The following is a 26,160-nucleotide window of genomic DNA, read 5'->3' as shown; positions in this document are numbered from 1 at the left end:
TACATGTGGAAACTGGCGCTGTGCTTTCGTATGATGTCGCCAAGGGGCAGCATAAAGATGAGAAACAGGAGGGGGCCAATTATAGATCTTTGGGGGACACCAGAGGTAATGATGCGGGAGAAGAGAAGCCATTGCAGGTGATTCTCTGGCTACGATTAGATAGATAAGAAAGGAACCAGGCAAGTGCAGTCCCACCCAACTGGATAATGGTGGAGAGGCATTGGAGGAGAATGGAGTGGTCAACTGTGTCAAAGCCTACAGACAAGTCAAGAAAGATGAGGAGGGATAGTTTACCTTTGTCACAGTCACAAAGGATGTCATTTGTGACTTGGGTGAGAGCTGTTTCGGTACTGTGGCAGGAGCGGAAACCTGATTGGAGGGATTCAAACATGGATTTGTGGGAAAGATGGGTATGGATTTGGGAGGCGACAACACGTTCAAGGGCTTTGGAGAGAAAAGGGAGGTTGGAGATGGGGTGGTAGTTTGCAAGGACGGTGGGGTCAAGGGTTAGTTTTTTGAGGGAGTGATGATGGCAGATTTGAGGGAGAGGGAGACAGTATCTGAGGAGAGAGAACCGTTAATAATGTCAGCTAACATGAGAGACAGAAAAAGGAAGACAGAAAAAGGAAGTTGGGTGGTCAGCAGTTTGGTGGGAATAGGGTCGAGGGAGCAGGAAGTGGGCCTCAAGAACAAGATGAGCGTGGAGAGGTCATGAGAGAGTGGAGAGAATAAGTTCAGGGCTAGGGCAGGGGGGAACCTTAAAGGAAGTTTGGCCCGATGGGCATGGGAAAGGAAGGGAAGTGGCAGAGACAGCTGAACTGATGGTCTCAATCTTAGGGACAAAGAAGTCCATGAGCTCTTCACACTTGTTGTTGGAGATGAGGGTGAAGGAGACAGGGGAGAGGGGTTCAAAGAAGACGGTTAGCAGTAGAGAATAGAAGCCGGGGTTTATCTTTGCATTCCAGAATGATTCTGGAATAGTGAGCAATTTTGGTAGACGAGAGCAGGAACCCATAATGCTTTATGTGGTCCAGCCAGATCTGGCAGTGAATGGCTCAGCCAGTAGTCAGTCATATCCTTTCAAATCTGCGTCCCTTGAACTTAAGGAAGTGAAGATGGCCAGGGGGAATGGCCAGGGTGAGAGAAATTGTTTTAATAGGGACTAGGGCATCAAAGGTGGTGGTGAGGGTATCGTTAGGCAGATCGGTAGCTGCAGAAATGTTGTGGTGAATGGAGGGCCAAAGGCTGGACAGTTGGGATTTCGTAAGTGCAGTTGTAAGAGAGTTGGGAGAGAGTTGGGAGAGACTTTTTTCCAGGGGTGGACACAGAAGGAAGTAGGGTTGGGTGTGGGGGGGGGGCGGGGAAAGGGGGATGTGGGTGGAGTGTGACACGAGGAAGTGGTCAGAGATAACAAAAGAGGGTTGTCACATGCTATCACAAGACAATTTATACTCTCCTCAGTCTTCAGTTTAAAGTTGATGGGTTGGACTAGAGAGTGGGTATTTATACATAGACTAGCTGGGGAGCCCCGCGTTGCGAGGGCAATTTTGGGGTGCTTGGTCTCCCTGCCCCTGTGTGTCCCCCCTCTCGCTGTCATGTCCTCTCCCTGTCCTATCCCTCCCTCCCCTCCCCTCCTCTCCCTCCCCTCCTCTCCCTCCCCTCCCCTCCCCTCCTCTCCCTCACTCCCCTCCTCTCCCTCCCCTCCTCTCCTCTCCCTCCCCTCCTCTCCCTCCCTCCCCTGTCTCCCTCCCTCCCCCGCTCCCCCACTCCCCTCTGTCCCTCTCTCCGGCCCCTCCCCCTGCCTAGCGCCTGAGGTCCGGAGCTGAGGTCCCCCGCGTATCGCGCGGCTGATGGACGGCCGCTGTGGGCGGGCGGGCGGCGCATGCACGGTCAGTGCGGGCGGCGCATGCGCGGTCAGTGCGGGCGGCGCGAGCCCCCCGCGATTTCCCGAGGCTCGCCCCCCCCCGTGATTTCATGAGGCTCTCCCCCCCCCCGTGATTTCCCGAGGCTCTCCCCCCCCCCCACGATTTCCCGAGGCTCTCCCCCCCGCGATTTCCTGAGGCTCTACCCCCCCGCGATTTCCCGAGGCTCTCCCCCCCCCGCGATTTCCCGAGGCTCTCCCCCCCCCGCGATTTCCCGAGGCTCTCCCCCCCCCCCCCGCGATTTCCCGAGGCTCTCCCCCCCCAAAACGTAAATATGCCTATGACCGGTCCGGAATCGCAAGCTTTCTTTTGAGGCGACGCGCGCATCGGTACACTCTGTAACTTTCAAACGTATAGAGAACGGACGGACAGACAGACATCGGGACAGACATCAGGACAGACAGACAGAAGAGCTCTTTTATATATATAGATGCCCCAAAGCTATATCGGTTATTCAAATCACACAGAGTTATTATGGAGAATTGGAAAACAACTGTCTTAATTTAACCAACCCACGTTGGCCAGCAAACAATGTTTTATTCCAAGTTGTTTTTTGCCATGAAAACATTTAAGTCAAAAAACAAATTTGTTGCTGAGTTCCAAAAGGAACCTGAAAAACATATTAGGGTTCATTTTCCCCAGGGGGTTGACGAATCATCCGCCAGGACTTTGGCGGAAGGTCACAGTAACCCCACAGAAATGGTGTAACCGGCGTTTATGCAGGGCACTTCCCCCCCGCACCCCCGGTGTCCCGGCCAATATTGATCCCTCAACCAAGATAAAAACCAGATGATCTGGTCATTACCTCATTGCTGTTTATGGGACCTTGCTGTGCGTAATTGGCTGCCGCGTTTCCTACATTACAGCAGTGACTACACTTCATAAGTACTTCATTGGCTGTAAAGTGTTTTGGGACGTCCTAAGGTTGTGAAAAGTGCTATATAAATACGAGTCTCTTTCTTTGTTCTTTCTTCCCCAGGGTTTCTGTGGGTCTTCCACTGAAGTTACGGCAGACAATCAGGGGACCCGGTGAAAATTTCAACCCCATCCTTTTTTAGCATGGCAAAAATGTATGAAACTTTTATCATACAACCAAATGTATTATTTCATATTTAACCTTTGATTATGATATAGGAATATCCAACTCTCTTTAGCAGCACATTCCCATTACGTTCACTGCATTTCCACCAACGCTGTATTGATGTCCCTCTTGACTGGAAATCTGACGCCTTTTCACCAGGTACTATATTGCACAAAATTCTTCTAATTCTGCACTTTTGATACCAATTTGCAAGAAAGAAAGGCCTAAATCTGTCCACTCTAGCTGTCAATCAGTAGAGTTGTACAATTCTTGCAGCATAATTTTTTTAATTAGTTTATGGGATATGGGCGTCGCTGGCAAGGCCGGCATTTATTGCCCATCCCTAATTGCCCTTAATGTGGTGGTGAGCCGCCTTCTTGAACCGCTGCAGTCTGTGTGGTGAAGGTAACCCCACAGTGCTGTTAGGGAGGGATTTTGACCCAGCGACGATGAAGGATCGGCGATAAACTTCTAAGTCAGGATGGTGTGTGACTTGGAGGGGAACTTGGTGGTGGTGGTGTTCCCATGAGCCTGCTGCCTTTGTCCTTCTAGGTGGAAGAGGTCACCGGTTTGGGAGGTATTGCCGAAGAAACCTTGGCGAGTTGCTGCAGTGCATCATGTAGATGGTACACACTGCAGCCACGGTACGCCGGTGGTGGAGGGAGTGAATGTTTAAGGTGGTGGATGGGTTGCCAATCAAGTGGGCTGCTTTGTCCTGGATGGTGTTGAGCTTCTTGAGTGTTGTTGGAGCTGCACTCATCCAGGCAAGTGGAGAGCATTCCATCACACTCTTTACTTGTGCCTTGTAGATGGTGGAAAGGCTTTGGGGAGTCAGGCGGTAAGACACTCGCCGCAGAATACCTAGCCTCTGACCTGCTCTTGTTGCCACACTATTTATGTGGCTGGTCCAGTTAAGTTTCTGATCAATGGTGACCCCCCAGGATGTTGATGGTGGGGGATTCGGCAATGGTAATACCATTGAATGTCAAGGGGAGGTGGTTAGACTCTCGCTTGTTGGAGATAGTCATTGCCTGGCACTTCTGTGGCGCTAATGTTACCTGCCACTTATCAGCCCAAGCCTGAATGTCGTCCAGATCTTGTTGCATGCGGGCATGGACTGCTTCATTATCTGAGGAGTTGTGAATGGCGCTGAAGACTGTGCAGTCATCAGCGAACATCCCCATTTCTGAGCTTATGCTGGAGGAAAGGTCATTGATGAAGCAGCTGAAGGAGATGGTCACACCGCAGGTAAAGGTTGCGCAGGCAGAAAGGGAATGAGTGACCATCAGGCAGAATACTAGGCACAGGCAGGTAGTGCAGGAGTCCCCTGGGGTCATCCCCCTCTCGAACAGTTATACCGTTTTGGATACTGTTGGGGGGGATGGCTTAACAGGGGAAGGCAGCAGCAGCCAACTTCCTGGCACCAGGGGTGGTTCTGCTGCACAGGACGGGAGGAAAAAGAGGGGTAGAGCTATAGTGATAGGGGATTCTATTGTAAGGGGAATAGATAGGCGTTTCTGCGGCAGCAAACGAGACTCCAGGATGGTGTGTTGCCTCCCTGGTGCAAGGGTCAAAGATGTCTCGGAGAAGCTGCAGAAAATTTTGGAAAGGGAGGGTGAACAGCCAGTTGTCGTGGTGCATATAGGCACCAACGATATAGGTAAAGAACGGGATGAGGTCCTAAAAGCTGAATATAGGGAGTTAGGAGGTAAATTAAAAAATAGGACCTCAAAGGTAGTAATCTCAGGATTGCTACCAGTGCCACGTGCTAGTCAGAGTAGAAATAGAAGGATACTTCAAATGAATACGTGGCTAGAGGAATGGTGCAAGGGGGAGGGATTCAAATTCCTGGGACACTGGAACCGGTTCTGGGGGAGGTGGGACCAGTAAAAACCGGATGGTCTGCACCTGGGCAGGACCAGGACCGATGTCCTTGGGGGAGTGTTTGCTAGTGCTGTGGGGGAGGGTTTAAACTAAAATGGCAGGGGGTTGGGAACCTGAGCAGAGCGACAAAGGAAAGGGAAACAAGGATAGAAGCAAAAGACAGGAAGGAGAAAAACAAAGGTGGCAATTAGAGAAATCAAGGGTTTAAAACAAACATGGCCACAGTAAATAATAATTCTAAAAGGTCTAAGAGCGTTAAAAAAACAAGCCTGAAGGCTTTGTGTCTTAATGCAAGGAGCATTCGTAATAAGGTGGATGAATTAGCAGCGCAAATAGAGGTAAATGAATATGATATGATTGGAATTACGGAAACATGGCTCCAGAGGGACCAAGGCTGGGAACTCAACATCCAGGGGTATTCAATATTCAGGAAAGATAGGCAAAAAAGAAAAGGAGGTGGGGTAGCATTGATGGTTAAAGAGCAGATTAACACAATTGTAAGGAAAGATATTAGCTCTGATGATGTGGAATCTGTATGGGTAGAACTGAGAAATACCAAAGGGCAGAAAACATTAGTGGGAGTGGTGTATAGACCCCCAAACAGTAATGCAGAGGTTGGGGATGGCATTAAAAGGGAAATTAGAGAAGCATGCAATAAGGGCACATCATGGGTGACTTTAATCTACATATAGATTGGGCTAACCAAATTAGTAACAATACTGTGGAGGAGGAATTCCTGGAGTGTATACGAGATGGTTTCCTGGACCAATATGTCAAGGAACCAACTAGGGATCAGGCCATCTTAGACTGGGTATTATGCAATGAGAAAGGATTAATTAGCAATCTTGTTGTGCGAGGCCCCTTGGGTCGGAGCGATCATAATGTGATAGAATACTTGATTAAGATGGAGAGTGAAGTAGTTGACTCAGAGACTAAGGTCCTGAATTTAAATAAAGGGAACTATGATGGTATGAGACGCGAGTTGGGTAGGATTGATTGGGTAATGTTACTCAAAGGGTTGACGGTGGATAGGCAATGGCAAGCATTCAAAGATCGCATGGATGAACTACAGAATTTGTTTTCATCCCAGTTTGGCATAAAAATAAATCAAAAAAGGTGACTCAACCGTGGCTAACAAGGGAAATTAGAGATAACATAAGATCCAAAGAGAGGACATATAAATTGGCCAAAAAAAGCAGCAAACCTGAGGATTGGGAGCAGTTTAGGATTCAGCAAAGGAGAACAAAGGGATTAATTAAGAGGGCGAAAATAGATTATGAAAGTAAGCTTGCAGGGAACATAAAAACTGACTGTAAAAGCTTTTATAGATATGTGAAGAGAAAAAGATTGGTGAAGTCAAGCGTAGGTCCCTTACAGTCAGAAGCAGGGGAATTTATAATGGGGAACAAAGAAATGGCAGACCAATTAAATACATATTTTGGTTCTGTCTTCAAAAAGGAGGACACAAATAACCTCCCAGAGATGTTGGGGAACATAGGGACTAATGAGTGGGAGGAACTGAAAGAAATCAGTATTTGTAGGGAAATGGTGTTGGGGAAGTTGACGGGATTGAAGGCCGATAAATCCCCAGGGCCTGATAATCTACATCCTAGAGTACTTAACGAAGTGGCCCTGGAGATAGTAGATGCATTGCTGGTCATCTTCCAGAACTCGATAGACTCTGGAACAGTACCCATGGATTGGAGGGTAGCTAATGTTACCCCACTATTCAAAAAAGGTGGTAGAGTAAAAGTGGGGAATTATAGACCGGTAAGCCTGACATCGGTAGTGGGGAAAATGCTAGAGTCCATTATAAACGATGTAATAGCAGAGCACTTGGAAAGCAGTGACAGGATCGGACAAAGTCAACATGGATTTACAAAAGGTAAATCGTGCTTGACTAATCTACTGGAATTTTTTGAGGATGTAACTGGTAAAATAGATAAGGGAGAACCAGTGGATGTGGTGTATTTGGACTTTCAGAAGGCTTTCGATAAGGTCCCGCATAAGAGATTAGGTGCAAAATTAAGACACATGGGATTGGGGGCAAGGTATTGACTTGGATAGAGAACTGGTTGGCAGATAGAAAGCAAAGAGTTGGAATAAACGGGTCATTTTCCGAGTGGCAGGCAGTGACTAGTGGGGTACCGCAAGGATCGGTCCTAGGACCCCAGCTGTTCACAATATATATTAATGATCTGGACGAGGGAATTGGATGTAGTATCTCCAAATTTGCAGACGACACAAATCTGGGTGGGAGGGTATGCTGTGAGGAGGATGTCGTGAAACTCCAGTATGATTTGGACAGGTTGGGTGATTGGGCAGAAACATGGCAAATGCACTATAATGTGGATAAATGTGAGGTTATCCACTTTGGTGGCAAAAACAGGAAGGCAGATTATTATTTGAATGGCAATAGATTGGGAGAAGGGGAAGTGCAAAGAGACCTGGGTGTTCTTGTGCACCAGTCGCTGAAGGTAAGCATGCAGGTGCAGCAGGCGGTTAAGAAGGCAAATGGTATATTGGCCTTCGTAGCAAGAGGGTTCGAGTACAGGAACAAGGATGTCTTGCTGCAGTTGTACAGGGCCTTGGTGAGGCCGCACCTTGAGTATTGTGTGCAGTTTTGGTCGCCTTATCTGAGGAAGCATGTTCTTGTCATGGAAGGAGTGCAGCGAAGATTCACCAGGGATGGCAGGAATGACGTATGAGGAGAGATTGTGTCGATTGGGCTTGTACTCACTGGAGTTTAGAAGATTGAGAGGGGATCTCATCGAAACCTATAAAATTCTGTCAGGCCTGGACAGACTAGATGCAGGAAGGATGTTCCCGATGGCCGGGGAGTCCAGAACTAGGGGCCATAGTCTAAGGATAATGGGTAAGCCATTTAGGACTGAGATGAGGAGGAATTTCTTCACCCAGAGAGTGGTGAACCTGTGGAATTCTCTGCCACAGAGGGCGGTGGAGGCCAGTTCATTAAATATTTTCAAGAAGGAGTTGGATTTATTTCTTAAGGCTAAAGGGATCAAGGGATATGGGGAGAAGGCAGGGACAGGGTACTGAATTTGGATGATCAGCCATGATCTCATTGAATGGCGGAGCAGGCTCGAGGGGCCGAATGGCCTACTCCTGCTCCTATCTTCTATGTTTCTATGAAGATGGTTGGGCCTAGGACATTGCCCTGAGGAACTCCTCCAGCGATGTCCTGGGGCTCTGATGATTGACCTTCAAGAACCACAACCATTTTCCTTTTTGACAGGTATGACTCCAGCCAGTGGAGCATTTCGCCCCCCCCCCCCGATTCCCAATGACTTCAGTTTTACTAGGGCTCCTTGATGCCACACTCGATCAAATGCTGCCTTGATGTCAAGGACAGTCACTCTCACCTCACCTCTGGAATTCAGTTCCTTTGTCCATGTTTGGACCAAGGTTGTAATGAGGTTGGGAGCTGAGTGGTCTTGGCGGAACCCAAACTGGGCATCCGTGAGCAGGTTATTGGTGAGTAAATGCTGCTTGATAGCACTGTCAATGACACCTTCCATCACTTTGCTGATGATTGAAAGTAGACTGATGAGGCGGTAATTGGCCAGATTGGATTTGTCCTGCTTTTTGTGGACAGGACATACCTGGGCAGTATTCCACATTGTCGGATAGATGCCAGTGTTGTAGCTGTACTGGAACAGCTTGACTAGAGGCGCAGCTAGTTCTGGAGCACAAGTCTTCAGCATGATAGCTAGAAGTATGCAGCGGGTAGTCAAAACTGCCCAGTGCATTACCGGCACCCGGCTACCGACCATAGAGCACATATACCAGAAACGCTGTTTACGGAGGTCATGGTCCATCATCAAAGACCCTACACACCCCAGCCACAGTCTGTTCGCCCTCCTGCCATCTGGGAGGCGCTACAAATGCATTCGCACCCGTACGACCAGATTTAGGAACAGCTTCTTTCCCAGGGCTGTTATCCTACTGAACTCCACAAATAAACTCTAAAGCCTACACATCTGCCAATGCACTTTATTATGGTTATGTTTATGTTAATGTATTACAAGCCAAATGTATGTTGAATGTTTAAATGTCTTAATCTAAATGTACACTCTCGGGAGCCGCAAGCCTACATTTCGTTGTACTGCGCTTGTGCACTAACAATGACAATAAAAGTTGATTTGATTTGATTTTTTTTTAATGTTGTCAGGGCCCATAGCCTTTGCTGTATCCAGTGCACTCAGCCATTTCTTGATATCACGTGGAGTGAATCGAATTGGCTGAATACTAGCTTCATTGATGGTGGGGACCTCGGGAATAAGCCGATATGGATCATCCACTTGGCACTTCTGGCTGAAGATGGTTGCAAATGCGTCAGCCTTGTCATTTGCACTCATGTGCTGGGCTCCACCATCATTGAGGATGGGGATATTCTTGGAGCCTCTTCCTCCAGTTATTTGTTAAATGATCCACCACCATTCACAACTGGGTATGGCAGGACTGCAGAGCTTTGATCTGATCCGTTGATTGTGGGATCGCTTAGCATGCTGCTTCCGCTGTTTAGCATGCATGTAGTCCTGTGTTGCAGCTTCCTCAGGTTGGCACCTCATTTTTAGGTACGCCTGGTGCTGCTCCTGGCATGCTCTTCTACACTCCTTATTGAACCAGGGTTGGTCCCATGGCTTGATGGTAATGGTAGAGTGTGGGATATGCCGGGCCGTGAGGTTACAGATTGTGGTGGAATACAAATCTGTTGCTGCTGATGGCCCTCAGCGCCTCATGGATGCCCAGTTTTGAGCTGCTAGATCTGCTCTGAATCTATCCCATTTAGCACGGTGGTAGTGCCACACAGCACGATGGAGGGTGTCCTCAGTGTGAAGACAGGACGTCGTCTCCACAATGTGTGGTGGTTATTGCTACCAAAACTGTCATGGACAGATGCATCTGCTACAGGTAGATTTGGTGAGGACGAGGTCAAGTAGCTTTTTCCCTCGTGTTGGTTCTCTCACCACCTGTCGCAGGTCCAGTCTGGCAGTTATGTCCTTCAGGACTCGGCCAGCTCGGTCAGTAGTGGTGCTACCGAGCCACTCTTGGTAATGGACATTGAAGTCCCCCACCCAGAGTACATTCTGTGCCATTGCTACTCTCAGTGCTTCTTCCAAGTGGTGTTCAACATGGAGGAGTACTGATTCATCAGCTGAGGGAGGGCAGTAGGTGGTTATCAGCAGGATGTTTCCTTGCCCATGCTTGACCTGAAGCCATGAGACTTCATAGGGTCCAGAGTCAATGTTGAGGACTCCCAGGGCCACTCCTTCCCGACTGTATACCACTGTGCTGCCACTCCTAGTGGGTCTGTCCTGCCGGTGGGACAGGACATACCCAGGGATGGTGATGGAGGAATTCGGGACATTATCCAAGGTTAAATATGAAATTAAAAATTTGGTTGTATGATAAATGTCTAATAAATATTTGGCCAAGCTAAAAATGGAAGGGGTTCAAATTTCCGTGGGGGTTCTCCTGATTGTCTGTTGTAACTTTGGTGGAAGATCTGTGATGAATGATCTGATGAAGGATCACAACTGAAACATTCAGCTCTCTTTCTCTTTGAAATGCTGATTGACTGCAATGCATTTCTATATTTCTTGTTTTTCCTTTAACCTGAGCACTCTTGCTGTGCTGAATAACCAACGACCATGCTTGAAACTGTGCTCACAAATGAGCAATTTTCCCCAAACTTATTTTAGTAGGACTCCTACTGAAAGTTTCTTATAACCACACTGCACAGCTCAACATTGACTACACCACTGCAGATTAAATCAGAAACATTTCTTGGGCTTCATAACAATTTGTTTTATCAGATTTTGATACAAAGATTATGGACCAACCCTGGTTAAATGAGGAGTGTAGAAGAGCATGCTGGGAGCAGCACCAGGCATACTGACCAGTGGCTTCTCTGGCTACTAGAGCAGGTCCGAGATGGGTATTCTGTTGCAAGTGGCTCGCCTCCTGTCTCCCCAAAGCCTCTTCATCGCCTACAAGGCACAAGTCAGGCATGTGGTGGAACACTCTCCACTTGCTTAGATGAGTGCAGCTGCAACAGCACTCAAGAAGCTCAACACCATCTAGGACAAAGCAGTCCGCTTGATTGGCACTTCGTCCACTAGCCTAAGCATCCAACCTCCACCACTGGCATACTGTGCATGCAGTGTGTGATATCTATAAGATGCACTGCAGCAACTCACCAAGGCTTCTTCAACAGCACCTCCCAAACCAATGACCTCCACTACCGAGAAGAAAAAGGGCAGCAGGTACATGGAAACACCATCACCTCCTTATTCCCAGCCAAGTCACACACCATCCTGACTTAGACATATGTCGCTGTTCCTTCATCGTCACTGGATCAAAATCCTGGAACTGCCTATCTAGTAGCACTGTGGGAGCACCGTCACCACACAGACTGCAGTAGTTGAAAAAGAAGGTCCACCGCCAGCTTCTCAAGGGAAAGTCAGAATGGGCAATAATTGCCAGCCTTGCCAGCGATGCCCACATCCCAAGAATGAACAAAAAAAATATTTTTGGTCGTTAATGCATTTTTGTGAAAGATTCATTTGCATGCCACAATACTTTTCTATAACTTTGGGCCTCCAGTATCACTGTTTGGCAGCTTGTCTGACATCACCCACATTTGTCTTCATGATGATGCAGCAACCAGCATTTGCCACAAAGAAAACTGAAAAGTAACTGTGGAGTCCTTCTATGCCTTAGGACTTGTATTTCTATGACAAATAACAATGAGATTTTCATGTGAATTGTGTATTAAGTATATATATTATGCACCATGATGAAAGAAAAAGGCTATTTTTTTGATGGGATTAATTTTTGTCGTCTTCAAAATGAGGAGGACATGTTAGAACTGGAGATTGGAATATATATCCCAACATCAGAAGACATGCCCTACTGCACCAGTGTGACATTTCCATTTCCATAAACATGCGTCATGTTTACAGCCTCTCCAATTACAGCTACACTGCACAAAGAAAACTGAGAACAAATCACTCAAGTTCACTCTGGTTCTGGAGAGCCAGATTAGCTATTTCAGAGAGTCCAACACAACACAACTCCCAATCCAAGCTGTAATGAATTAAGAGCAATAGGGAATGCTTAAGTCATATCCCAGCACTCTGAACAACACAGAGAGCTAATGGGTAGAGGCCCAGTAGAAATAAAATAATTCACTCTGCGGTATATTATTTGAGTTTGCAAACTACTGTAACAGCAGGGTAGATTAGCAGAGACATTCTTAGGCAGTCCCTCGGAACCGAGGATGACTTGCTTCCACATTAAAAATGAGTTCGCAGGTGACTGATGAGTCCAATGCAGGACCTACAATCTCTGTCACAGGTGGGGCAGACGGTGGTTGAAGGGGCGGGTGGGTGGGGTGCTTGGGTTGACGTGCGCTGCCTGCGCTTGGCTTCCGCTTGCTCCCGGCGAAGAGACTCGAGGTGGTCGGCGCCTTCCCGGATGCTTCTCCTCCACTTTGTGCGGTCTTGGGCCAGGGATTCCCAGGTGTCAGTGGGGATGTTACACTTTTTCAAGGAGGCTTTGAGGGTGTCCTTGAAGCATTTCCACTGCCCACCTGGGGCTCTCTTGCTGTGCCGGAGCTACGAGTAGAGCGCTTGTTTTGGAAGTCTCGTATCGGGCATGCGGACAATGTGACCCGTCCATCGGAGCTGATTGAGCGTGGTCAAAGCTTCGATGCTGGGGATGTTGGCCTGAGCAAGAACACTGGCGTTGGTGCGCCTATCCTGCCAATGGATTTGCAGGATCTTGCGGAGGCTGCATTGGTGGTACCGCTCCAGTGCTTTGAGGTGCCTGCTGTAGATGTTCCATGTCTCTGAGGCATACAGCAGGGCAGGTATCACTGCTGCTCTGTAGACCATGAGCTTAGTGCCGGGTTTGAGGTCCTGGTCTTCAAACACTCTCTTCCTCAGGCGACCAAAGGCTGCACTGGCACACTGAAGGCGGTGTTGGACTTCGTCGTCGACATCTGCCCTTGTTGACAGTAGGCTCCCGAGGTATGGAAAGTGTGATAATAATAATAACTTCCGGGAAGTTATGTCATCACTTCCTGTGAACTGTGAACTATGAACTGTGTACGTACCTCACTTCCTGTCATGTGTCACTTCCTGTTGGACTGGTATAAATACTGGACTGTTCAGTATTGTAAGAGGCTTCTACCAGAGGCATGGTAAAGACCTCTCTTGTATATAGTGTGTTTATAAGTTACTTAAAGCTTACTTTAAAGTTACTTGATGGTAAGACTCCTTTTTCTTACATCAATTTAAGTAACTTAGGCCTAGAAATTCGGTTTTGGCGCAGCGAGGGCTTTAGCGCCGGAAGTTAGTGCCGGCGCTAAGTCCCCCTGCGCGCGCCAAAAATTCAGTAGCGCCGCGCCCAAACGGCTGCCGGCGCTACTGAGGGGTCTCAGCGCCTCAAAACTGGCGCCGCATTGCGGCGCTATTCCGGCGCTGCGGCGCCCGCTGCGGTGCGGCAGGCTCGGGAAGTGCAGGCCTCCTCCTTCCGTTAAGGAGGAGCTGCCTGCACCCGGCCGCAGCCCGCGATAATCTTTTTAAAAATGAGCCCGGCACCTCGGACAAGTGCCGGGCTTGCTTCTGTTCCGGGGGGGGGGGGGAAGTCCGGGGAGGGAGCTGCGGCCAGGCGGCCGGCAGGAAAGCGGCCGGCCGCCGCGGGGCCTTTAATGCGCCGGCGCAAAGTTCTGTAAGGCACCTCTGCCAGAACGTTGCTTGCGGCTGCCACGGGCGAGGCGGCCGCAACTCAATTTCCGAGTTCGGGCGGGTTACCATGGCAACCGGGACGCTGCGCACACCGATGACATCATCGGTGCCGGCGCAGCGCTACCGGCCTAACGCCGATTTAGGGCCCCTGTCAATTTCTAAACTGGCCATAACTTCGGCGCTAGGCCCTCTAGCACCTCAAAAGCGGCGCTAAGGCCAGTGAATTTCTAGGCCTTAATATTTACACTCACAAATACTAGACCTTCGGACAAACTCGGAGTTAAGGATCCAGGGAACCACCCATCATGGAGAGAATCCTTAGACCTATTCATCTGGACTTGGACCCGAATACACCAGCAGCTGGCAGGGTATGGAAGCATTGGTACCGTACTTTTGAGAGTTTTCTGGATGAATGTAAAGCGGATGCTCCTGCTAGATTAAGGATACTTATCAACTATGTGACCCCAAAAGTGTTCGAATATGTTGATGAATGGGATAGTTACGATGAGGTGATTCGGGCACTTAAGAAACTGTATGCCAAGACCCCAAATGAGGTCTATGCTAGACATCTACTGGCCACAGCCCAACAAGGGCCAGGGGAATCAATTAACGAATTCCTGCAAGAACTTCGCAGGTTCAGCACAGATTGTAACTTTCAGGCAGCCTCAGCTGAGCTGTACCGCGAAGAAATGATTCGTGATGCTTTCATCTGCGGGATTGCCTCTCCATTTATACGCCAGCGTCTACTAGAAAGTAAAACACTTGAGCTACAAAAAGCTTTTGACCTAGCTTGTTCTCTGGATTTGGCAAAGAGAAATGCAGACCTCTATCAGCTGCCCAGATCTCGATCTGCTGCTGTAGCTGCAACCAGACAATTCAAGCGGTCTCAGGTGAACCCTATCATGGGGGAATCTAATTCTGATAATTCTGATGAAGAAGAGGAGGATGACCCCACTTTAGCAGCCTCTTGGCAATCTAGGAAGGAATGCTTCTTTTGTGGAGATGCTTTTCACCCTAGGAAAACCTGCCCTGCTCGCAATGCAATCTGCAGTTATTGCAACAAAAAAAGGACACTTTGCTAAAGTTTGCCTATCAAGGGCCTCTACGAGGGCCAATCCAGCTAAGGCCTACCGAACTGCCCCAATTAGGGCCTATCAAGATGCTCCAGTTAGGACCTATCAAGCTTCCTCTCGAGCTCTCTCCCGAAGGAGCACACCGAGAGTTTTAGCCACTCTCTGTGCAACGACACCAATTACAGCTGCTTGCCCACAGAACCTGTCTCATGCAGCCACAAAAATTTCAATTAAAGGGCATACCTTAGATGCCTTAATTGACTCAGGAAGTACTGATAGTTTCATTAAGGAACAGATTGTTGCGAAATTGAAACTACATGTCTTCCCATCGGACCAGGCAATTGCGATGGCTCAGTCATCACTTAATACCAGAATCTCCGGCTTTTGTGTTGTTGATATGACACTTCATGGTCGTATGTATCCCTCCACCTGACTTTCGGTGCTCAAGGACTTATGTAGTGATCTCCTCTTAGGGCTGGACTTCCAAAAACAGCATAAGAAACTCACCATTGAGTTTGGTGGATCCAAACCCGGACTTACTATTTCTAATATACCGTCTAAATTACCGTTTTGTGCATTGTCAGCAGCTTCACTTGATGAACCCTCATTATTTGCCAGTATTCCGCCTCGATGCAAACCAATAATAACGAAATCGCGGCGCTTTAATCAGGAAGACCAATCTTTTATTGCGGCTGAAATCTCTCGACTTCTAGCAGAGGATATCATCGAACCATGTTCGTCGCCCTGGCGGGCTCAAGTCGTCATTGTCAAGAACCCTCTAAAACCTCAGAAACAGCGACTATGCATCGATTATTCGCAAACCATCAATCAATATACCGACTTGGACGCCTACCCATTGCCACGCATTGATGATATGGTTAATAAACTGGCCGAATACAAAGTGTTCTCAACTTACGATTTAAAAAGTGCCTATCATCAGGTACCCTTGAAGGTCTCAGATAAGCAGTACGCGGCCTTTGAGGCTAATGGACGGCTGTACCAATTTCGTCGCCTCCCATTCGGGGTTACTAATGGAGTGGCTGTCTTCCAATGGGCAATGGATGGCCTGGTTAAGCAGGAAAACCTAAGGGACACTTTTCCCTATCTTGATAACATTACCATTGCAGGTCACGATCAACAGGAACACGACGCCAACCTCCAAAAATTTCGGGATGCCCTCCATCGCCGTAATTTGACCCTGAATGAATCCAAATCTGTTGAGTCGCAACCGACCATCAACATCCTTGGCTACTGCGTAGGCAATGGTATCATTAAGCCAGACCCAGAAAGACTTCGCCCGCTCCAAGAGCTCCCGTCGCCTAAGAATCCGGCTTCTTTACGTCGGGCTCTCGGTCTGTTTGCATACTACGCTAAATGGATTCCTCATTTTTCGGACAAAATCCAACCCTTGCTGCATGCTAGATCATTTCCACTGGGAACAGCGGCTGTTGCAGCCTTTAACCTTCTCAAAAAACAGTTGGAGAAAGCGGCTCTTCACTCCATCGATGAGAATCTCCCTTTTGTGGTTGAATGTGATGCCTCGGAGGTGGCGATCTCGGCTACTCTGAATCAGGAAGGTCGTCCTGTAGCATTTATGTCCCGGACCTTACAAGGTGCCGAGCTACATTATCCTCCGGTTGAGAAAGAAGCCACAGCCATCATAGAGGCAGTACGGAAGTGGAACCATTTTCTAGCTCGCCAGCACTTTACATTGATCACGGACCAACGATCAGTCGCCTTCATGCTCGATAATCGAAAACGAACCAAAATTAAGAATAATAAAATACAACTTTGGAGGATGGAACTGGCCTCTTTTGGTTATACCATTCTCTATCGGCCTGGCAAGGAGAATGTGGCCCCGGACACCCTCACACGGTCATTCTGCTCCACTATGTCATCCTCTACTCTCATGGATGTCCACAATGGATTGTGTCATCCTGGTGTTACGCGCATGCTACATTTCGTACGATCACGGAATCTCCCTTTTTCCACTGGAGATGTAAAGAAAATATGCTCAGAATGCCGGCTTTGTGCGGAATTAAAACCTCAGTTCTTCCGCCCCTCAGATGGTATACTCATACATGCAACCCAACCGATGCAACGACTTAGCATCGATTTTAAGGGCCCAGTGCCCTCTTCAACTCGGAACACATATTTGCTCACCATGATCGACGAATATTCACGTTTTCCGTTTGCCTTCCCCTGCTCCAATATGCTGGCATCCACGGTAATCTGCTGCCTTGAGCAGGTATTTTCTCTCTGTGGCATGCCGGCTTATATTCACTCAGATCGGGGTCCATCCTTTATGTCGAGGGAACTCAAGGACTACCTCTCAGAACGGGGAATTGCTACAAGCAAAACAACACCATACCATCCCATCGGAAATGGGCAGGTAGAGAGGTATAACGGTATCATCTGGAATTCCGTACGTCTCGCTTTAAGATCTCGGGGCCTACCAGACCAGCAATGGGAAACAGTGCTTCCGGATGCATTGCACTCTATACGGTCCCTGCTTTCTACAGCCACAAATACTACACCTCATGAGCGGTTCTTTGGATTCCAGCGTCGCTCATCTCATGGGACATCACTCCCGTCATGGCTAACTACTCCTGGACCTGTATTACTCTGAAGATACGTTCGGACGTCTAAAAATGACCCTCTCGTAGACGAGGTCGAACTAACCAATGCCAACCCCACCTATGCAAACATACGATATTCCGACGGTCGAGAATCTACCGTGTCATTATGGGATCTGGCTCCCTGCCCACCAGGACCTAGTGGGACATCGGGTGATGGCATTTCACCAGGAAACTCTTGGGACCTATCGGGTACCCCTCTCCAGGATCCTGATCGGACACCAACTAGCTTGGTGCCGGTAGAACCCCGTACTCAAGGTTGCGACCCTCCCAGTACCGCGCATGAAAGTACTGATCCGCCACAGACCAGCTCTGCACCTCCCTCTGAACAGGGGCAGTCCGACTTTGAACCTATTGGGGCTCGTACTCGAAGCCATGATCTCCCCGACCCTTCACACGGCAATCCAGGCCACACAGACTCTGACCAATGGCCAACCGCATGTAAGCGGACCAGCGACCCTCTACGACGGGAATCCAAACGGGTGCGACTCTTCCTTGTTCGGCGGCTGCGGACCAAAAGGTAGACCACAGCCTCCTAATCCTGCAGGAGGGAAGAATGTGATAATAATAATAACTTCCAGGAAGTTATGTCATCACTTCCTGTGAACTGTGAACTGTGAACTATGAACTGTGTACATACTTCACTTCCTGTCATATGTCACTTCCTGTTGGACTGGTATAAATACTGGACTGTTCAGTATTGTAAGAGGCTTCTACCAGAGGCATGGTAAAGACCTCTCTTGTATATAGTGTGTTTATAAGTTACTTAAAGCTTACTTTAAAGTTACTTGATGGTAAGACTCCTTTTTCTTACATCAGAAAGTGGTCCACGTTGTCCAAGGCCTTGTCATGGATTTTGATAATTGGGGGGGCAGTACTGTGTGGCAGGGGCAGGTTGGTAGAGGACCTTTGTCTTGCGGATGTTTAGTGTAAGGCCCATGCTCTCGTACGCTTCATTGAAGGTGTTGACGATGGTTTGGATTTCGGCCTCCGAGTGAGCACAGACGCAAGCGTCGTCTGCATACTGTAATTCGATGACAGAGGATGGGATGACCTTGGATCTGGACTGGAGGTGACGGAGGTTGAACAGTTTCCCCTTTGTTCTGTAAATTAGCTCCACTCCAGCGGGGAGCTTACTGAGGGCAAGATGGAGCATTGCAGCAAGGAAGATCGAGAAGAGCGTTGGCACGATGACACAGCCTTGCTTGACGTGAATTGGGTCTGTGGTGGAACCGTTGGTCAGGATCACGGCTTGCATGTCGTCGTGAAGCAGGCGGAGGATGGTGACAAACTTTTGAGGGCAGCCGAATTAACGTTCATTTCACACTGAAACATGGGTAGGTAGTGTTGGATTTTTGTTTGATCATATTCAATATTGTTGATGTTGTTCTACCATAATTATAATCTGTGTTTAAGTTTATTGTGTGTAACAGACAGTAGTTGTGAGAACTGGTGGTGAAGGCCATGACACATTTATTCTGAGTTAGCATATTCCAGTGACAATTGCTTTTGTTAACAGTTATTTTAGTTAAAATTAGGTGGAATTTTCTGTGGCGAGCATCCCTTGATACAGGTGATATGTAAAGAACAATTTGGGAAAAAAACTGCATTTGGTAGGAGAAGCTTAAACATAAATTTGTCATGACCTCAAAACACTGCTCGCAGAAAGAAACTGAAGCTGGAAAACCCAAACTACCGAAGACCTTGTTCACACAATAATAATTCAACTTTATTGTCATTGCACAAGTACATGAACAACGAAATGTGATTTTGCAAGCTCCCATGACTGGGAGAAGCAAAGCCGCTGCATCGGTGCGCGCCGCCATTCCATTTCCACCATTCCTCCTGTCCGACAATCTTCAGCCCAACGCCCGGGCCTGCTCACCAGCTGCTCCTCCTTCCGTGACCTTCTCACCAACCGCCCCTCCTCAGGGCTCCTTCCGTGACCTTCTGCACCTGGTCTTCCCTACCAACCGCCCCTCCTCGGGGCTCCTTCCGTGACCTTCTGCACCTGGTCTTCCCTGATGGTCACCCCTCCAGGTACTAACCAGGCCTGGTTCTGCTTAGACTTCCAAGCCTTGTCCAGTGACCCTGTCCCTAGTCCCAAGAACAGGAATAGTAAGGGAGTTGCACTTCAGGTGTGAAACCGCCAGCTGATAGAGGTTTCAGTTTTATTTTAAAAGTGTGCTGATCCGATTCCATATTTACAGTCCAATTTTAGCATGTCAGGAACCACTTTGCTGCAATGTTAAAGTTGAAGTGTACATGACACCTTCTGAGTGAAATTAGCAGCTCGTGTTGACCAGTTCCAAAGTATGGAAAGTTTTTGTGGCGTGGGTTCTTAGGGTAACATTTTATCAGACCCTACAACACCGGCAGGACTTCGCACGCAGCAGGCAGTTTATCGAAAAATCACAGCAACACATGCTGCAATTTTATGCCTGTTGATTCAATGGACACAAAATCATAGAAAGTGTGAAACTCTGCTGGTGGCAGCCTCAGAACACTCTGCCCATATCCTCCAGGAATTGGTCTGAAATTGGCCAAATCCAATTCAGACCAGAACAGCTGTCTTAAGAAAAAACATTTTATTCCATCAGTCTGGGCTGAAGTGAAACCTAGATCCAAGTAGTCAACCAACAGTGTTCTCATCCACCGGACTATCCTATTTCTCAAACAATTCTCATTATGAATTTTTGTCTATGTTAGTAACCACATATGTTGTCATTTCCATTAAATTACACCCCCAGAGCAAATCACCCATAAGTTGAGCGTCATTGATCTTATCCTCTGAGCCTGGTGAATCTGAGCATTTCATTTAAAAAATCCACATATTTTAACATTTTTATTAGGAAAAGAGACCTTTAATAGGAGCAAATGACGTAAATCAGTGATAAATATGATTCAGACACTTTGAAAACAAGTCATGTAATTTAGATGATTAAATCAGGAGATAGATTTTCTCAAAGATGGACATAGCTCAGATTTATTGTGTTATTGGACAATGTTTGTGTGAAATGTAATGGCTTATTTCTCAGAACTCACTGGCACACCATGTGGTGAGGGGGAGGGAGGATCAGCACTCATAGGCTCTTCTTTTGCATCAGATCTGGAATTGGTTCAAGCACCAAGATTACTGATTTTGGAATATTTTGTACATTATACTGTAATCTCAGTGATCATATTCCTAAGTGGTTTACCTTAGCAAAATTTAAATATTTAACTGGAGACTTTTAGGGCTAGAAATTCTCCTCGATCCCCATTTGGGGCGCGAAATCAGAAAAACTGGAAAAGTTAGTGCCAGGCGCTAACTTCTTGCAGCCTTTCTAAAATTCCCACCTTTTTGCTCCAAGAGGGAAGTGGGGCACTAAATCAAACACTCCACTTCCTTCTTGGAGTGCAAGGGGGGGGGGGGGAAGTTCGCGACCCGGGGCACGCGGCTCAGCAGCGCCACCCACTGGGCCGCGTGGCACTGACGCGTTGCAGGGGCTCTTCCCTGAATTAAAAGGGCCATGCTGCGAACTCTGCAATTTTTTTAAAACTTACCTGCAGCACCGGGGAGCGGGTAAGCAGAGTGCCGGGCTGACCAATCACGGCACGGACCCCGCGTCCGGAGCAAAAAAAACATTTTTCAAAAAAGCCGACATTTTTTCAGAGCGGCCGGCCACCTCACCTTTAACTTCCGCCCCGCTAGCGGCCGGCCGCCCTGCTCACGTCCCCTGCAGCAGTCGCTGCCATCGCTCCGCGTTGCTGCAGGGGATGAAGGGGAATTTTTCTGCCGGGGCGATGCGCCCGGAGATGACATCATGATCTCCAGGCGCATGAGGTCGGGGCGCAACCCGGTAGCGCCGGCGCTAACCTCCCGCGGAATTTGGCGGGAGGCGCAATCAGCGCTGTGGCTGGGTGAAAAGGACTTTGCGCCCCATTAGCGCCCCCCACAGGAGGCGCAAAGGAGGGGAATTCCTCCCCCTTATAGTCTTGAATACAATATAAATCATGAAGGATTTTGATAGAGTAAATAAGGGAGAAACTGTTTCCACTGGCAGAAGGGTCGTTAACCAGATGACACAGATTTAAGGTAATTAGCAAACAAGCCAGAGGGTGAGATGAGGAGATTTTTTTTTCCACAGTGAGTTGTCATGATCTGGAATACACTGCCTGAAAGGGTGATGGAAACAGATTCAACAGTAACTTTCAAAGGGAACTGGATAAATACTTGAAGGGGAGAAAATTGAAAGGCTATGGGGCAAGAGCAGGGGAGTGGGACTAATTGGATTGCGCTTTCAAAGAGCCGGCACAGGCACAATGGGCTGAATGGCCTCCTTCTGTGCTGTAAGATTCTGTGATTCTATAATTAAAATTTCAATGCTTACTTTTTGTTGGAAACATATTTGAAAAATATTTGTTTATAACAATATTTACCTACTGTGTTCATAACATGAAAAATGTTTATATAATAAAATGAAGGTAAAATCCAATTTTATTTACTTACTAGCGTCAAGAAGATTTTTATAACTTTACTGCTTAATATTTTCAGTATTAATAACTACAAAGGCACTAATAGAAAAAAACCTCCATTTATATAGTTCCTTTCATGTCCTCGGGATGTCCCCAACTGCTTCACAACCAATTAATTACTTTATAAATTGTAGTCAATGTTGTTACGTAGGCAAACATGGCAGCCAATTTGCACACAGCATGATCACACAAGCAGCAAATTAAATAAATGGTTGGTTCCCGTGTTTTTGGTGGGGTTGAATGTTGGCAAGGACATTGGGAGAACTCTCTACTCTTCTTTGAACAGTGCCATGGGATCTTATATTTTCAGGTGAAGTGTCCGATGGGGCTTTGGTTTAACGTTTCATCTGAAAGTCGGTACCTTCTACAACACAGAATTCTTTTTGGTACTGCACTGAAGTATCAGCCTATTATCTCCTAAAGATAAATCCCTCTTTGGAAAAGTACTAGGATAGCATATGGTGACATGGAAATCTCTCAACCAGAAAGATTCACATTATTTTGGGCTTACCTATAAATGAAATTACTATATTGTAAATGTCACAAATCTGTATCAAATTCTTAGTGTCATATAAATTGCTTTTTTTTTAAATTATTCATCCCCTTCCTTTTTAGGTCTTACTCCCCACACCAAGTGGATGGACAGGCAAACTGTTCCCCAGTCTGTGCCAATAAGGCTCTAAATCTATCCTTTAAGCGATGTAATAGAATGATTCGGGTGAATTATTTTCTCCTTCCCTGTTGAGAAAGACCCCACATCTGCTCTTCACTCTCCTCTGACTGTGGTGACATGAGGAATGCATCATGTGCAAAGTCACAGGGGGGGAACTCACATCCCATCACTCTGTGGCACAATGTATTGGACCTTTACGTGCGATGCCAAAGGGCCACCATACCATATTAAATAAGAGGAACATATTCATTATAATTCTGATCTAAAATCTACAGATCCACAAGAATGAGAGATTGTGTTCATAGTAATTCAATGTAGCCATGCGAAAATAGTCATTTAGCTTTCCATGTTAATCACTTATACACTATGGTAACTGAAAATCTTTACTAATTTTAGGAAGAGGTGCAGCAGTGTTCTTAGCACACTCTTTATTTCCGACAATATTTAGACCTCTATGGTCAGAGTGCTTTGCTAATGTAAACTTGTGTAGTGTTCTTTAAGTGCTCACATTAGTGCTGCACCTTGTCTTTCTGTAAATTTTGCATGTCAGCAGAAGTATGACACGACCTGGCCTCGTTGCATCATTTTCATTTCACTTTGCGAGCATATCTGCCCGATATGAGGTCGGGACCTAGCAGGGCTACAAAGTAACGCGTGGGCAACATAGCCTGCTTCTAACCACACTTTATTACACATCCAGCCCTTCAGGGAGGGCTCTCGCAGTCGGGGCTTTAAGTAACCAGCAGCAAATGTTTCAACTCATTTGCGTATGGAAAATTGCAACACGCTCCATGTTTTAGGTCAACTGCCGTCAACTCCTGAACTTTCCCACGGACTCTCCTACTTTTAACCGAAAATAAGAAGAAAATGGTCATTTGCTGTTTAGCGCAAGGCAACAATCCTCAAAGCTGCCCCAAGTTTATCAGTTCCTTAGCAATACTTCAAAAAAGTATCTTTCATCTGCGACAGTTTGTTCTATGTGTATATCATTAAAAAATACAGAAGATACCTTTAAACGCCACGTTGATGCTGTAGGACAGTTACTCAAGGTTCATGACAGGTCCAACACATGATTTTGTAAATTTAGTTTTTTAAGTTACTTCGGACTGTATTTTTTTTTAATAAATCAGGTTCAATAATATTTTTTACGGAATCTATCTAATATGGAAACAACAGATTTTCCGTTTGCTTTGAAAAGTCAGAAATTAAAGGCATGAATTTACCTGCGAAATCGTTCATTAGCTTCTAATTTACAACAAAAACCTCATTAATTTCTGATCGCTTGCGTTCCTATCCTGCAGAAAAACGAAAACTAACACGAATGGTTCAGGTCAACTAATGTCGATCGCCTCCTGAAAGTTAGTTCCGAGTGAATACTTTTTGCAGACTGCTGGAATAAAAGCAGGTTCAAGTCATGGCGCGCAGTCCAGGGTTATATTTGGACTGTTTTGTCTGGAAGCTGTGTGTTTTTGCAGTTTCCTCAAGGGCTGGGTGGCGAACAGTAGGTGTCGCCAGTTGCACGAGCAGCCCGTGCTAACCTCTGCATACCTTGAGAAACTTCCAACATCTGGACAATGTCTTGATGTACTTTCTGGAATTGCATCACCTCGTCTATCTCTTCCGTGCAGGTCAAACAAATATTGCTCGTTGCAATGAAGTGCGTCTCTAGGGGGTGACAGAGCGCCCAAGGGTACGGTCTATGGGATCATACAGCGCCCAGAAATATCGAACTGCTAGAAATAAGCATTCCGCGTCCAACATTGGTGCAGCCTTCAGACATGTATAATCTGCAATATTAGATATAGTCCCCAATATAATGTAAGAGCAATGTAGTGAGAGCATCAATATGCTGCTTTGAAAATAAATGTTAATTTCTATTCCGGGTGCAACAGTTACGCACTGCCTGGAAATATGTATTTCAGTAGAAGTGATCATTTGAAGGGAATTTAAAGTCAATCTAAACGCACGTTCTTTAGAATAGAAAACATGCATTTTTAATATGACAATTTTGCGACATTTCAGTTCACAGCTTAAAACAATTCGAAAGCTGAACCGACCATAATGATTCACAACTACTGAAATAAGTCACACTTCAATAGCGCAAATTCCTGTGAAGTTAAAACCCAAAAAAAATTCCCCACCTACGAACGAACCATCAGTGTGACTGGCCCCAGCCACCATGTGTTGTACATTAAAAGACATCAGGCAGCTAACATCTCTGTCCGTTAATGACAGGGCCATAAAGAGAAAGGGAACCCACAAATATATTACCATATATTATTAATTATGGTCATGTAACATTTTGCAATTCATCTTGAGCCGCACGGAGATAAAAGTGCGCTCTCTTTAATCACCCTTTTTTATTATTCCGATTGTATCACATCCAAGAACCACCGATGCAAAACGTGGAATGCAGGATATTTTGAAACGACATGTATTCATTTTTAAATGAGTCGCAGAGTGTAAAAAAATAAATAAAACTAACATTTTATAACACGGAGCCCACCACCTTTCCACCACCTGCAGAATGCGCAGACTCACTTCATTCTGCTGCAGCTCCTTAATTTATTACACTGCACACAACACCATTGTATATAAACAAAATACAGCAGACACCTAGCCTGCAGCCAGCCTCCTCTTGATATGTTAACCTTACATCATTTATTTAAAATGCAATGCAAATACAATTTTTTTTGGAGGGGGGGGCATACAAAACATTTTAATTCATTTTTCATCATTATTTTCCTTACCTCAAGTGTTCTTATTTCTTTTTGCGTGAGATCATTTGATGTGGCACATTTAGTCCTTAACCCTTCCAGACTGGAGATGCTGATGTCTATCATATTTTGGACCAGTTCACATTGCTGCAATGCTTTTTGCAAAGTTAGATGCTGTTCTTCGCTCTTTGTCTTATTATCTTCATCCATGACTGGAAATTATGATATAAAAAAATAAATAATAAGCAGCTGCAAGATTGAATTAAAAATCTGAAGAAATTATCTATATATATATATTTCAAATTGACTCCATGCGGCTGGGTAGAGTTTGACTGGAGAAAGTGGCCTATTTTAGGAGAGCAGCTTGTGATGCTGATGCTATGGAGAGCTGCGCGCTTCTGCTGCAGGTGCTTGTTGTCGCCGTTCCCAAAAGCTTGCACCGGGGAGCTCTTTCTCCACCGACATCTTGGTTGTCAATCAAAGGGGGGGGGGGGCAGTGCGCCAGCTCTCGCGAGATAAGCCGCGATTGAAATCGTTGCAAAGCTCCCAAACAGCAAAAGAAAACTTACTGTTAACCTCACTTGCTCGTAATTCGCGTTTAATCTTTCGCCTTTTGCGATTGATTTCTCCAGTGCAAAAATGCCTTGCACCCATTATGTCTTCTTATTGCACAGATACTGTGCCACTTTGACAAGAGCTGTCGGATAGTTTCCACATCGCAATATTTAAAAAAACAACGAAAATGGAAACGTCTGCCTCGATTTGTGGTTTGATAGTGCATTTGGCAATTATTCTAAAGTCAAACTATAACCTCATGAATGACAACTGAGAAGGGACTGGCAGAGGCTGAACTTGTTTTCATTGGAGAAATGAACCGGG

General features: G+C 46.6%; 1 protein-coding gene across 1 annotated transcript in view; it reads right to left on the bottom strand.

Moving 5' to 3' along the window:
- The window catches only part of ksr2 (kinase suppressor of ras 2), a 568,763-nt gene extending 543,025 nt beyond the window's left edge, over window positions 1–25,738 (bottom strand). Inside the window, exon 1 of the mRNA XM_085961784.1 lies at window positions 25,315–25,738. Coding sequence (XP_085817910.1) covers window positions 25,315–25,491 — 177 coding nt within the window. The 5' untranslated portion in view covers window positions 25,492–25,738. The remainder of the gene's footprint in view (window positions 1–25,314) is intronic.
- Window positions 25,739–26,160: the final 422 nt, after the last annotated feature.

The sequence above is a fragment of the Somniosus microcephalus genome, chromosome 19, assembly GCF_052327205.1.
Source record: "Somniosus microcephalus isolate GS21.2 chromosome 19, FLI_Smic_1.0, whole genome shotgun sequence".
Classification (NCBI taxonomy): domain Eukaryota; kingdom Metazoa; phylum Chordata; class Chondrichthyes; order Squaliformes; family Somniosidae; genus Somniosus; species Somniosus microcephalus.
This window is presented reverse-complemented; position numbering and strand designations above follow the sequence as displayed.